This window comes from Colius striatus, chromosome 2 (assembly GCF_028858725.1).
Source record: "Colius striatus isolate bColStr4 chromosome 2, bColStr4.1.hap1, whole genome shotgun sequence".
In the NCBI taxonomy this organism is placed as follows: Eukaryota; Metazoa; Chordata; class Aves; order Coliiformes; family Coliidae; genus Colius; species Colius striatus.
In genome coordinates, this window is record NC_084760.1 from 112,502,486 (window position 1) to 112,517,815 (window position 15,330).

At 46.9% G+C, this 15,330-nt stretch overlaps 1 protein-coding gene across 1 annotated transcript; it reads right to left on the reverse strand.

The window, feature by feature from the left end:
• Nucleotides 1-457: 457 nt before the first annotated feature.
• On the reverse strand, nt 458-14,898 carry RAB1A (RAB1A, member RAS oncogene family). Its single transcript, XM_061989200.1, has 6 exons — nt 14,562-14,898; nt 7,678-7,750; nt 5,429-5,524; nt 3,886-3,981; nt 2,749-2,880; nt 458-2,510 (listed from the first exon to the last, which is right to left on the reverse strand). Exons 1-6 carry the CDS (start codon nt 14,582-14,584, stop codon nt 2,313-2,315), a joined length of 618 nt encoding a protein of 205 aa, XP_061845184.1. The 5' UTR covers nt 14,585-14,898; the 3' UTR covers nt 458-2,312.
• Between the last annotated feature and the right edge of the window lie 432 nt (nt 14,899-15,330).

A 15,330-nucleotide genomic window follows, 5' to 3' on the forward strand; every position in this document is an offset into this window, starting at 1 on the left:
CATTTTCCACCTCCTCAGCTTTAAGGTACCGTTGTTATTGCCAAGTTGCATCCATCCACCCACATTCAAGAAAAAGGCTGTAGCAGCTGGTTTCAGTGGGACAGGGCTCCCTGGCTTTACCCACAGCAGGTCCTAGACCCACGGGTATTGTGGGTGATGCTGAAACAAAGCCTTGAGGAGGGCAAGGGGAGTCACCCCTGAGAAAAAGCTCCTCACACCTGTTTGCTACCCACTTGCAAGTCTAAAACCTGACTCATCCTGTCAGAGGCACTTAATCTTTCAGCTCACAGGTAAGAAACTACAGTGCCCTTTGTCATCCAGAGTGGCTGGGCCTGCTCTAGCCTCTTGCACACACCTCCATCCTGAGGACCACAGGCTCTAGCACTTAACAGCACCAGCACAGGAACCACTTAAAGGGGAAAAAAAAATAACCACCAAACACCTGGTGTAGCCCAAGTTGGTTTTGCAATGCTTTTATTACTGTATATATTAACATTGTTTTGGATAGTATGTAGCAGGCATCTTGACATTTAAGTTCATTTGTGCACTTCTCTGAAGGGAAGATGTCTTACCCTCAAAACACCTCCTGGTTCAGTCCCTGATCTCAGCAGCACTCACTGCTCTACTGCTCCCCCTCTTGAGGAGGAGCAAGTCACATTAGAGAATGAATTATACCAACAAGCACATCTCTAATAGAAAGCACATCACTTTATTGTGAAGGTCTCAAGTGGAAGAGTTCAACTTAACCATGACAATACTTTATGTATTACAATTGCCTGTTGATTTATGCAACTATGTTGAAGAAAGCTGTTAGCCAAAGTCACCCCCCCCAAAAAAAAATCAGAGGATATTTGCACCAGTTTTAGTTTATACCTCACAACATACCTAGGCTATATTTTTACTATCACAGGGTGTATTTACTACTAGGGGAATGTTACATGGTCTTTCAAACATGAGACTATTTACAGAATAGGCTGAACATTTGAGTTTAGATAAAGCTGAACAATTTTACATGTATAGGAAGTGTTATAGGCTAGCTTTCCTGTGGCTTTTAGCTAGACATCAGGCACTAATGATTTGATTAGCTCTGTACAAAGAATCACACACTGTCCAAAAACCTCTTGGCTGCTGGTTAGTTCCAAATTGTTCGAGATAGATAGCGCCTACTTTGAGCAACAGTCTCGTGTGGGGCCTGCCTGTCCCCATGCCATCCTTCCCCTGCCTCTCTGCATAACAGGACAGAAGCTAAGCTGTTGCACTAAGAGTATTCATTGAAAGAGGATGGAATTAACAGTATATAGAAAAGACATAATATACTGGTAGAAAGTTAGACCACCTCAAGGTTAGGTTGAAGTCGTTCACGTTGGGGAAATAACTGTTCTCTGCCCCTACTGCACAAAGCAGACAGGAATTCCCCAACTTGAGTCCTTGAGAAATAAATTAAGTTCCAAGACTAAGTTAGGGAACCGCTGTACATGCAGAGTGCATCCTGCCTCCATCAACACGGGCTGGGCCTGTCTGGTACAGCGTACGTGCCTGAAGCACCACGACAGCTCAGTCTTTTTGGGCCATAGTCACTAGTTTTAGTTGCAGGGAAGGTCTGAGAGCCATGGCTGCACACAGATATGGTTTGTGCACAAATGCAAGCCTGATTTCCCCCTTTAGCCATACAAATTAAGACAATATTTATCACCATACAGTTTGATATTACTTCCAATAAGTACAATATTTATTAAACATTTCTTCAGTTTTGTTACATATTGTGCAACAAATTACAATATTCTGCAGCCACAAATTATATGCAGAGTATGAAGAAACTATTAATCAGATAGTGTGATCTCTCCATTTATAATTCTACAAGAAGGAACTAGCAAATCAGATCTTACATATATCTTACTAAATTTTATGCATGGAAAGTGACAGACACTGTTGTGCTGTTTGATACAAAATGGCTAAACTTCATCTTCAGAAGACTAAACCTGACGTCTAAACATGCCAATAGAAACATCAAAACAAAAATACATCCTAACCAACCACAGGAAACAGTCTGGTATCAGGAAAAGCAACAAGGATTACACGTTTATAAACCAGCACACAAAGGTTTAAAACAGTTCTGAAAATGAAGTTAGCTGTCTTGAGTCAAGGGAATAAAAAAAGTCAGTATTGACCATGTACAATCTCTGACCTTTGTGGAGACGGTAAGAATCTGTTGTAGTGCAGCTACATACAGTACAATTCAGGCAAATTTTTTTTTTTCACTTGGGTTCAGATTGCAAATTCATTGTTGTGAGACAAAAGGGGAGAGGCAAGTTTTAGCAGCAACCTCCGCTAGACTGCTTGACTGGAGTGCTCTGGATTTTAACGTTGGACTTCTCTGCACCGCCAGCTGTCGCTCCCGGGCCCATTCGTTTTTTAATCTCAGCAGCCATGGTCATGAAAGACTGTTCTACATTTGTGGCATTCTTTGCACTGGTTTCCAAAAATGGAATTCCAAGGGAATCTGCAAATTCCTGCAAATCGAGAGGCAGACAACAGTAAGCTCAGGCACTGGCCCAGCCCTCACCCGGGCAAACCACCACCTCCCTCTCCCACACTCCAGCCTGACAACCACAGGCATGGCCAGGGGTCACCAAGCTGCCTGCATTTATGGCGCCCTGACACCTGGGCACTGAGCCACTTTCCTGCTCCAGACCCTCAGGTGTGTTCTGATCCAGCCCAGGTGCTCAAAAGACATTCAGACCAACATACCTTTGCTGTTGTATAGTCTACTACTTTCTTTGTGGTCAGATCACACTTGTTCCCCACCAACAACTTGTTGACGTTTTCACTGGCATAACGGTCTATCTCCTGCAGCCACTGTTTTACATTATTGAAAGACTCCTAGGAGACAAGAGAGCTGTAAGCAAGACCCTTAACCAAGGGGAAGGCCCAGCACTCTTCAGTAGTGTCAGGGAATGAGTATCAAGTAGTGTACTTGATTTATCTATGTACTTCAAAACCACAAGAGAGAGCCCTCTCCCCAGCATGATACAGTAGTCCCCTGATGACCTCAGAACAGGGGAGTCCACACAGGGTCTGTCACCTCCTTGGCCCATGCTCCAAGCCCTACACCATCAGCCCTCCCTCCTCCCCTTCTTTTCCCCTGCTCTTTATTCTTGAATAGTCAAGAACTTCTATGATTTGGGGCTCTTCTTCCTCCTGTAACAGAGATAAGACATGGCACACAGCTGAAACAGAAGAATCTCAGGCATTTACAAAGCACCAGGTATTTAGTACAAGGCACGTTGCTGGAGAGAGGCTGGAACAACCTGTGACTCCAGAAAGGCAGAACTGGTATTCAAGTGGTTGAAACCAATTGATCTTTTGCTATTAATTCAGGAAACTCTACACACTTCCCAAGAGCCCTTCCAACAGGACAACCACACCGGTAATCCCCAGAGATTCTTTCACAGAAGACATCTGCTCAGTTGTACCCTGCACTCATGCTGAGTTTTCTGTTTCAAATGCCAGTTTACTGTAGACCAAAGTTCAAGCACATCAGAAATCTTTCAACAACTTCCCTCAGTAACTCTGACTACCTGCTATGCTACCAAAGGCAGGCTGAGAAGTATTCACATGGAACCACCAGATACCTGCCCAGCAAATTTTAGTTTAAGCCGAAGATACAATTGCTTCAGAGCCAGAGATGCCACTGCTCCTTTTATTCCTGTGTTTAGCCTCAAACCAGACCAACACATACATCTAACTCGAACTTTATCACAGCCTGAGGAATGTGGTCACTGTCTGCTTCAGAAGTGCCTAGTTGTTAAATTCCCAGTTCTATTTACTTAGCAGCCTAGTGCATTCCACACAGAGAAACTCCCCAGGCAGAGCTTTGCCACTTACCTGATCTGTAACATCATACACCACTATGATGCCGTGAGCACCTCTATAGTAACTGGAAGTGATGGTTCGAAACCTCTCCTGCCCTGCCGTGTCCCACTGCAAGACAAATACCACATCAGTTCCTGCAATGCAGCTGTACCAGTTACACATGACTTTCCAGAGATGGGGCCGATAAGCCACGCACCTACAGGCACATCCCAGTCACAGCTACACAAGTGGCTCTGGAATGCTGAGCCTCAAACAGGGTTTCAGAAGACGGAGGCATTCTAACTCAGCAATACACTTCAGCAGGTACTTTTTTACAAGTGTTCGTTTGTTTGGTTTCAGACAAGTGTAGTCAAGAGATCTCACTGAGGAAAACATTAAGCAGTTCTGACCCATGAAGCCATGGTTCAGTGGTCAGAACAACAAGCATGAGCCAGGGTTTGAAAACCTGTTAGGAATAAGGTCAGAGAGATGTGGGTTTCTAACATGGCCACTCCCTTTGACTACCTTGGTGCAGGAGCTGATGCAAACGTATTTAAAGGCAACACCCTCTTCAGAGGATGAAGTGCAAAAACTCAAACTAAAACCTGGTTCCCTTCTGCTGGGAGAGCTAAGGAGAGACGTGTTTGACCTTTCCCCGCACTGGGACAGGAACAGCACTTGCCCAAACATTTATCTCCCTGAAGCCACATCAAGAGCAGGCCCAGCTGCCTATTAAAAACAGACTGACCAACAGATTTCAGTGGGCAGCACTCACAGTGTGCTGCTCTGGACTCCACACAGCTACGTTAGAGTCTGGTGGCTCAGGCTTCTGGACATAAACTGGACTCCTGCTCCACAACACAGTCCAGAATCCCTGAGTCATTGCCTTCAAGTCCAGAGCGCCTCTGCTCGAGCTGGAAGCAGTGGCTGACAAGGATTGTGTGACCTTGCATAGATATTAGATTTCATTACACCAGTCACCCTTTTAGAGTGCTTCAAGATTAGAGGAAAGAACTGCCAAGTCTCTTCCCCTGCTTATTCCAAGCAAAAGGCCAAGAGCATAACCAGAAAGCACCACCCAGTGCCAAGACAGACACAGGCCAGTTACGAGTGTTTGTGTCAGTTTTTCCATTCAGGACAACAAAAGCAGAGATTCCAGGACCAGGCAGTGGTCTGCTGTTAACAGCTGCTGCACAATTCAGCAATCTTAGAGAACCATGACCTATTTCTTGCACTTACACAAATCCTTGCCAAATACCACACCACTACACCAGTTTTGATAAGACAGCACTCCAGCACAGCACTCTACCCTTCAGCTCACACTGCCTTTTCAATACTTAAGCTTTCCTTTCTTCCCAGGCAAATAAATTTGTACCAGGTCACTCCCTCTTCCAGGAGCATCCTGCTTTAAGGACAGGTCATGGGAGGCCTTCCAATCTTGTAGAAACCGCCTGGCCTCTCATGACAGGGAAGATATTGCTTCATGATTAAAGTACAAAGATAATTACCAACAGTTACAAACATAGTTCTGTGCTTCAACAGATGAAAGTACCCAGAGTTGAGAAACACTACTTACTATCTGAAGCTTGATTGTTTTCCCATCTAGTTCTATAGTTCTGATTTTGAAGTCCACACCAATCGTGCTGATGTAACTTTCTGTGTACGTGTCATCCTAGGAGAAAGAGTGAACAAAAGTCACACCAGCTGCACCTTCTTCTGCAGCCACCTGCCTGCCTATGCACCAGGCAGACACAGGTATAGCAGAAGCTGTCTGATCCCTCATGGCAAAGCCCAATGGGTGAGGTTCATATTTTCACTGAGTATTTACTCTTCAAAAATTCTGCAAAGTTTTCTACAAGCACCTCAAACAATAAGATTTAAGTTCCAAGAATTAGTCAAAAGCCTCTTTTCTGGACATCCTGTAGTGTGAAATTCTTTTGACCCTTAGATTAAACACTGCCAGCTCATGTTGGCACATTGAATTGCTACTTACAACAACCATTAGGGTTATTAAAGCACCTCAGGTTTTTATTTTCTTCATGGTTTTCCATCTGTATTGCACAGCAGCTACCTACAAATCAGAGGCTCTGCCTCAGTCACACTCTACATCTGAATTTCAGACCCTCTGCTGCCACAGGTGGTTGCTAAGGCAGTTCAGAGTTACAGGTTGGGTACAGGTATTAAGTCCTCTGCTCTGCAGCCTGTGTAAATACAGGCAGGAAACCACAGCACTGGTTTAACAGCTTGCAGAGACTTGACTGCAGTCTCCAGCAGGCCTTGAGGCACATAGGAATCCCTGGTTCACACTGCTACCTTCTAGTGATTGTCAGCTTGCTGTCATGAAGGAAGTTGGTTCCCAAAGTACCAGTAGGATAGAACTTCATGTAAAATACACCACAAAAGGCTTGATGCCACCAACAGTTATCACAAAAGCAAGGGATTTTTGGGGGATGTGAATGGAAGACATTTAGTAATAGAAAGAATACATGAAAGTAAGAATAAAGTACTAAGCCTTTCAGAATGACATGACACTTATTTCCTTAGCATTTCAATATTCAAAAGGGTATGTTTGGAAAGCCTGATGCCATTTAACCTACAGCAGGAAGAACACAGGTAAGTGAATGCTGTGCTAATTCCTTATGTCAGGGTAAAGGAGCTTAGTAAGAAAGTCACATTTCTAAAGGACAAAGCTACTTAGTTGAAGAAACACCACATAACTGAGCACAAACTTAAGCTGGCTATCAAAAATAGTTGGATTAACGTGAATCCAAAATGAATTCCAAAGTATCTGCAAGAGAAGCAGGCTGAAATGATGTGGGAGCACTGCTCCAACCTTGGGGTCACTTCCAATCCACTGCTTCCAGTGCTGTGAGTAGAGCAAGTCATCTTCCCAGTGTTCACACTGATGTTGGTGTCTCCCTGTCCCAATACTGCACAAATAGCAACTGTATGTGGCTTGAACTTAGGTGATGCTCTTCGTACACAGCAGGCCACCATCACATTGGTAACATGAAACACAACAGGTCCCTTCCAGAGGTGCTCAGAGCAGTCATTTAGGCTATGAAACTGCTCCCATCATCTTGCAATACTATGAAACTCCAGTTTCTAAACTAACACCCCATATTCCCCCTTCCTTTCTCTTTTCCTATGGCAATGTAAAGCTGCACTTGGGCACAGGCATGGATAAGATGTTCACTGGACTCATTTTTTTCTACTCAGAGCTATCAAACTCATTTTAGCTTCTCTTGTTGACAGGAACACGAGACCTTCTTGCATCAAATCTCAGCCACAGCAGCCCACCAGCAATTTTAGTATTTATTATACACTTTTCACTAAAGGGAGCATAAGGCCTTATTATTCCATGAGTATTATTTAGATCACTTCTCCCTCAGGCTGAGCAGTTGGTAGGCCTTTGCAATGAAGATATCAAACTTCATCTAGCTGAAAATACTCAGATCAAGTAGTAACTCACAGTCTTGCCCTGATACATTTGTATTCTTCATGCCTGAAGGCACACACCCCACAATAAGCATGTTTTTCCATCTTCAGTGTTCTATCACTAGTGCAATGATGGACATTAAGACATCTTGTTCTCAACTAACAGGAAAATGAGAATTAAACTTAACATGCTCTTGATTTTTTTTTCCTGTAAACAAGCACATCAGCTAGAAACAAATGAAGGCAGGAAGGTTTTGAAGTACTTTAATTACTCCTTGATATATCAGACCTGACAGACATCAGTCCTTTCAAGGGGTTCTTGTAGCAGAGTTCTTGCCAAGTACCTGGGGGCTTTTCTACATGAAGTTTTCAAGTATGATCACTTACTGCAAACCGAAGTAGAAGGCAAGATTTCCCAACACCGGAGTCTCCAATCAGAAGTAGCTTGAATAAATAGTCACTGCAGAAGGGGAAAAAAAAAGTCACTTCATGAAAAACACTATGGAGAACCAAGCTCCATATAGCTATTACATTATGGTGTTTGAGAAAGGGAAATGAATTCACTATTAGGGAAGTCACCTGCAACTCCAAGCTCCTCCATCCCATTTAGACACTCACAATTTCATTTACTCCGTGAGGGAAGTGAGGTTGACACTCTGAACACAGTATTTCAGTGTAGAACTCTGTTTTCCTAGCAAGTTACTCTAGGGATATTAGTGTGACTATTACTAAGATTAACAGAGTCCTACTTCAGCCTGCTGTGGTCCAGCTAAGATTAAAACTGTGCTTTGCAATTAAGTGTGAGCCTCATTGTTGGGCCGAGCGACTGCAGTACCACACAGATGGCAGTGACAGCCTGCTGTCCACCACAGCCAGTATCTCTGCATCTTCTGTCAAGTCAAAAGCTTGATTCCACTGCCCAGCTTCACAAACACCATGTAGCTAGTTATAAGTAGCCAATTCTTTCCTTAAAGTCACCCAAATTCAAGTTCTAGCAGAATCCATTAGCACAACATACAATTCAAACAATATACAACTAAAGGTTGCTAAGTATGGCGTTAATAAAGCAAAACGAACATCCACCTTCCACAATAGACTTAACAGCTGACAACAACCATATGATTACTTTCCAGAAACTGAAATAAAGCTAACACCTCTGCCAGACAAGGATATATTCTCTCTAGAGGATGTCAGGTGTGATACTAGCAATTCTGAAGCCACAGCAGCAGGACTGACCCAAATTGTTTTCCTTAACGTTCAATCCTTCCAATGCCTAGGGAGCAAACACAGTACAACCTGTGACCAACAGTCTCATACTTCAAAGAGGAGTGAAGACTTCACTGTTGGCAAAACATTTGATTTGATGTCAGTCATAAGACTAATGAGCAGTTTAACACTAGAAATCAAGTAGAGAAAAAGCAACAAAACCACTTCAGCAATTTTGCTTTGTAAGTACTAGAACTAACCCATTCTAGGTTTACAGCTCCTCAGCCCTGTGTGTCCGGGATTAAATCCTGTTCTCGTTTAACCACTACAGTTTACAGACATAATTCTATGCCCACTTGAAACTGAGAACACATGACTTATGCAAATGCTTGAAGTCAACTGTCCCCACCTATTATTCCCTACTACCACTGCCTCTGGCTGGCAGGAATCCAGACAGGAAACTGCATCCACCTCCAACTGATAACAGCCAAGAAAGACAGTGGATTCACCACTCCCCTGCTCCAGAGCACAAATGACAGTCATCTTGGCGGGTCCTAGGCTGCAAGAATATGCTTAACTGAAACCTTCACCAGTTTCCACAGCACTTCCCTCAAAGCTCCAGAGGAGTCACAAGCAGTAGATGCAGCAAATAAGCTGACACACTCTCCCCCCCACCCCCCCCAAAAAAAAAGTAAAGCTAAAAGTACTCCAGGTATTCAAAAAAATTCAAAGTCAAAGGATATCTAGCAGTTAGGAGTCAGAGAACTCACTACTCCACCTGTCTAGTCATCTACTAATACAAGGCTGAATGGTTTCAGTAGAATGACAGTTATTAACCCTTACTGTTCAGAGAAGTTACATCACAACCCACACATCTTAACAGCTTCAAGATAACTGAAACACTGACCAGAAGCATGATTACTGCTTGGACTCTTACTCTGGTGATAATGGAGAAAAGACACGTTTCTTGAAGCCTGGGCCTGCCCACACAGTGACACCAAAACCCCTCATCCCAATCTGGAGTCCTGAGCCTCACCTCTCTGTGAGCTTCAAAGAACAGTTTCAGGTTTCCTGTGGTTTCACTTGCAGGAACTCCACCACAGCCACCATCAAGCTAGTGGGTGAGGAGGCACAGTAGTACCTTATCACAAGATAAATGTGTTTGAAGCCTAAGGATCACTGAAGTAGAACTGCATTGACCAGCAACATCACTGAGGCAAGAGGCCACTCAACAGCAATTGCAGCAACAGACATTTAAAACTTCTTACCCCAGTACTAATTAAGTTCCCTGAGAGCAGCAGAGAAACTGTGTAACCTGGAGACCAAGGTAAGGTAGGAGAGCTCTGAGACCTGGCTCACTGTTAAACCTCTGTCTTTTTCCCCAGGCTTATGCTCAAACTGACACCACAACTGCCTCAGCCTTCAAAAACAGCTCCTTAGGAAGTTTGGGCTGTTCAGTTCCCTGCAAAACCAGAATTATGGGCAATCCTTAAAGTGTTACTCATAGTAAGCATTAATAGACTTGGAAGTATCCGAATTTGCAGCATAATCCCCTTAAGAACGGCAACACATGAATATTGACACTATATTGCCTTCCCTGAAATGAGTGGAAAAATGTAGTTCCTTCCTGGTGTAGGTGACCCTTTCAGCCTTGTAGCTGAAGCCTTAAGCATCTCACTTTGCTCCCATGGGGAATTCAGGTCCCTCAAGCCCCCAAACATGGAGTAACTGATCTTCCTCTGTTGCTCTTGGTGCTAACAGCAGCTCCCAAGCAGATACTAAATCTTTCACTGCTCAGAAGCAACCGTGAATGGTTTATACCCAACACTACCGCTAATGCAGTAAGAACCCAGAAGCCTTCACAGCAAAGGTGTCCAACCCAGAATTTAAGACCTTCCCTCGCTTTGGGCTTCCGTATTTTCAGAAGTGACAGGCTCCTGTGGTGAGCTAAGCCACCCACCTCACCCCCACCACAAGCAGAGCCAGTGCCACTTGGGCTGCAGCGTGGCTGGAAACAGCCTTTACCTAATCAGCTCTGTCTGACCTTAGAAACGGCTGTTGTCACAAAACAAACTAGTTTTGCCAGATAAGCAAGACTGACGCTGAAACTCACAGAATTCAACTGGAACCTTGCTATTTAGGTTTTATAAAACTAAACCATTCCATAATCCAATGGTACAGTGCCTTCCCTTCTAGGTACAGTTGCTTTAGCACCTTTCAAAAGGCAGCAGGTGCCTATACAGGAGCCTCAAGAACCAAAGAGCAGTCTGTTACACATGGTATGATGCTAGAGGCAGCTCACTGGGTGCAGCAACAGTTTAAATCAAGTAGAAACAAAAACAAGCTGTAAAGACTTGCAGAAATCTATTTCTAGACTGAACTACACTGATAGAATATCTGTGTTAACAACTGTAGCAATGTGTCCAACACACCATGCAGGCTAATTCTGGGATTTGCTCCTGAAGAGCCACACATTCTGAAGCCACTACATTTTGTTCTTTAAACCAGAAAGACTTAACGTCTCCAGTTTAGGGAGCCTTCACAAAGCAGGCTGGGCTATGCTACCCAGAGATAGGTGTGAATTCAGACTTGACTATTTCTCACCATCTACACAAGCAAGTCACCCTTAGCACCTGTAAGAGCATTAAGAGTATGCATAGGTAACATCAGTAAGTGAGGCTTTCAAATCCTCCCCATCAAGAAGGGGATATGAGAACTTCCTCTTGTCAGATATAAAGGAGAAATATGCCAAATTTCCTTGTGTCTTTTAAAAAAAACCAAAGGGGGCTCTAAAACAATCCTGAATTTTTTTGGAGAGCATCCTCCTCCTGTTACATCCATTTTCCAGGCAACAGGCAGCAAGTTCAGCAGAAGACCAGGAAGACGACAGACCTGGCCAAAGCTGTGTGGAACAAGGGACCCATGGACCTCTAAGATACTGTTGTTTACACAGGTATACAGACACACAGGGATTATTTTAAATGCCAGGGAGGTTTTATGACAAACCAGACAAGATAAAGCAGTCATCCATCTCCAACATGGAGCTGCTGGAGTCAGCTTTAATCACTCGATATCAGCTGAAAGTTTACTGCAAACAGGTATTCGCAGCAGCCTCAAATCCCCAGTCTTTGTTCTACCACCCAAGAAACTCTGAAGAGGAGCATAACTGTCGCTCTGACTACACACTGCTTGTGTCAGTAAACAGAATCCAAAAGACATAATGCCACTTTGCATCAGGGGCTGCTGTTTAGGAAGGTTAGAACACGAATGATTTCAGATTATTCCAGCAACCCAGAGGCTGTCACTCGACTGTCCCCTACTGAACACCATCCCACAAGACTGAACACCCCCTCAGCTATTCTCCAATACTTTTGAAGAATGTAAAAAACACCCAAATTTACTCTTAAAAGCTCCTCACTTTCCCTTGACAACAGCACCTAGAACAAGATTCAGACCCTAGAGAGCATTGATCAAGATGGATTCCTGATACCACTCGTCTGTTTTAGTTCACCCACCAGTGTGTTTATGCCAGTCAGCCTACTACATGCAAGATGCAGAAGGGGTAGGAAGCGCCAAACTTGACATATCAACTCACAACAGAGTCAATATTGACATTTTGCTCATTTAAACACCATACAGGGGGGAGAAATGCAGAAGGAAGACATCCCAGTGCTAGGTGGGCAGGTGTTTTCAGAATTTAGCTTCCAAATGCTAGCACTAATCTCTCATCCATCACTCTTCAGCTCCTTCACCCAAATGAAGCAGCACACTAACTACACCATCAGCCCTAAGGTCTCAAGGAAGAGCTCCAAAGCACACTCATGCTCTCCCCAGCCTTGTGCCAGTGGCTTAACTTCAACAGGAAAATCGAAGGAGACAGGAGGTCTTTGTAAAAAAAAAAATTAACTAGCTACCCTACTGACCTCTGGCAGAGTTCTGGCATCCCAGGAAAGAAGAATGGGAGATACAACCTGACCTGAAGCTGCCATAAGGAAATGAGAGTGTGTTACATTATAGGCAAGGCACTTCTGAAAGAACAGAATGCCTGTATCTGTTACAGGTAACCAGAAGGAATGGTATCATAATCCCGTAAGCCTTATTCCTGGTTTAACATGGATCCAAGTACGCACATTACAGCAACAGGTACCCTCTGTCTGTGTCACCACACCCTTCCCATCTCCCATCCTTATCCTGCAGGCACAACCCTGTCAGGAAGTGGCAACCTAATACTACAAAGTAATCCTCAGCTAGGGCTTTTCCTCTTTGTTTCGCTTTCAAGAACTCAGCTGTCCTCACCACCAGAAGTGAACACTCTTCACTGAGAATGAATCCCCCCTCAAAAGAGTTTTCCCCACCTTCAAAGCAGCATTCAGCACTTGGTTGCAGGGAATTACTCTCTGCATCAAGAGTCTAGAAAGCCAAGAGGCTTCTGGAAAGGCAAGAAGAATAATCTATGGGAAAAGCACCCTCTGATCTGTTTCTGCACAACGTTAGTGTGTGTGTTAGTGAATGTTAGTGAAACGCAGGCAGCATTTCACCACACAACCCACCAATCTGCAAGGTAAATTTGAGTTTAACTCCAAGCCATTACAGCCAGAGAGGCACCAACAATTTGTCAGCCTCTCACACACTGAGTACCTCCAGAGACTGTTTTGGTGTTTTCCGAAGCCACACGAGTGAGCTCATGCAATCTTGCCAAGATGTAACTTGAGTTCCTGGCTGTACCTCTTAGTTGTCACCAACTCCCTCACCCTAACCAATGACTACTAGCCTTCTATTGGCTCTTCAGGTGATTTTAAGGGGCCTGGCAGGCTTGTGACCACACTGCCATAAGCAGAGAGCACTACAGCCATGACCACGCAAGGCAGGAGTCTCAGCTGTGTGGAAAGGCATGCTGTGGGGCCAAAAGTTGTTAATGTGTCAGCCATGAACAGAGACAATGGGTATCTGCAGCAGCAATGTCACACCACACACGCAGTTCAACATCATAACTGCTTCAGTTACATTAGAGGGCACCAGTAGTTTCATCATCCCAAACTGGAGAGGCAGTAAAGCCAGGAGCACTGAAAGAATCCTACAAATTCTCTTCAATGCTGAGGTCTTGAGAATGCAGCAACTTCTTGTTAAAGTACTTTTAAAACAAATTCTGAGTCTCTCTTGTTGTTCACTCAAAAAAATCCAGAAGTAGTGTTAGATTTACTGTCCCAGACATCTTGGGGTCCAAAGCACTGCTCTTACAGTTGACAGGATACAGACAACTACTGACCAGAGAGCTCGGACATCCTCACTCCCCAGCAGGCCAATCAGAAAAAAGCCCACATGTACACGATGAGGTATAGTGACCCTCCAAAAAAAACCCCACAACCTGTGCCATCGCCAGGTTTTCTAGGCAAATGCTATTTCAGCTCAAAACAGCCCCAAGAGCCGTTTCATTATCAAGTCACAACGTTGCAAAATCTACATAGGCAAGAAGTGTTTTGCAAGAACCATGTGACACACACATGACTTGCAGCTAAAGTGAAGGGTGGACCTCTGACTACTAAGCTGCCAGCAGCAACCGGCCAGGAAGATCGGCTTTCACAAAGAGCTGGCTTCCCCCCCTCACTTGTCAGAGCCTGGGCTCCGAGGCCTACTATCGAGGCCCGGGAAAACAGCCGTCAGCTGCAGCTACACTTCCTTTGCCGCCGGCTTCGCTCCCGGGGCGGGAGCGGGGCTGCCGGAGCCAGCCGGGCCCATCTCGCCAGTTTACAGCAGTGACACCATTAACTTTTCCAGGCCCTCCCTGCGGTCGCCGCCCTCCCCCCCGCCACTGCCGCCGGTGCTCCTAACCCAAAGCCCCGGGGCCGGTCGCAGCAGGCCCACCGCCTGCCCTCCGCCGCCGCCCGGCCTCCAGGGCACGGCTCCCCTGGTGACCGAGAGTCGGCGATGGGCCGCCGGAGGCCCGAAGGCTCGGCCCGCCCCCCCCCACCCCGCGCCGGGCCCGGCGGCGGCCCACCCCCCCCGGCGCGGCCCGCGGATGGCGGGGCCCGGCGCCGCGGCGAGGCCCTGCCCGCGCCCACACTCACTATTCGGGATTCATGCTGGACATGTCCGTGGGGCCCGCGGCCCGAGGGACGGCGAGCGCGCTGTGAGGGGGGGGGGGGGCGGTCGCGGCCTGGCACCTCCCGCCGCCGAGGCGGGCGCTCCGCGGATGCAGGCGTCCAACGGCTCCCGCCCGTGCGCGGCGCTCGGCTCGGCCTGCCCCCTCCGCCGGCGCCCTGCCCGCTCCGCGGCCTCCGCGCTCGCTCCTCAGCCCAAAATGGCTGCCAGAGCCCGACCAGGAAACGGGGCGGCCTCTCGGCGAGCTGCGCTTACATGGCCGGGGGGCGGCGGCGGGGCACGCCGGGAAAGCGAGTCCTCCCGCGCCCCCGCCCCGCGCCGCCGCCCGCCCGCGCCCGCCGCGGAGGGACTCGCCCTCCCGGCAGCCCCTGCGGCCGCGCCCGCGCATGCGCGCCGGCCGGCCTTTCTTCCCTGGGCCGCGGCGGCTCGGCGCGGCGGCCGGCGCTGCCCATTGGTTGGGGTGGAGCCGGCTGCGGGTGACGTCGGCGGGAAGACGTGGCAGCTCGGACGAGTCCCCGCGCGGGCAGAGGCGGAGGGAGGGAGGCGGGAGGGGCAGGGTCGCGCCGGGGCTGCGGCCGCCGCCGAGCCGACCCCTGCGTGGCCCGGAAGCCCAGCGATGCCTGCGGCCCGTGTGACGCTGCGTTGGGCCGGAGGGACGAGCGGGGCAGGCGCGGCTGGCGGAGGGTCATAAACATCTCGGGCGAGGCCTGGCCTGCCTCTGTGGGGGGTGTGGGG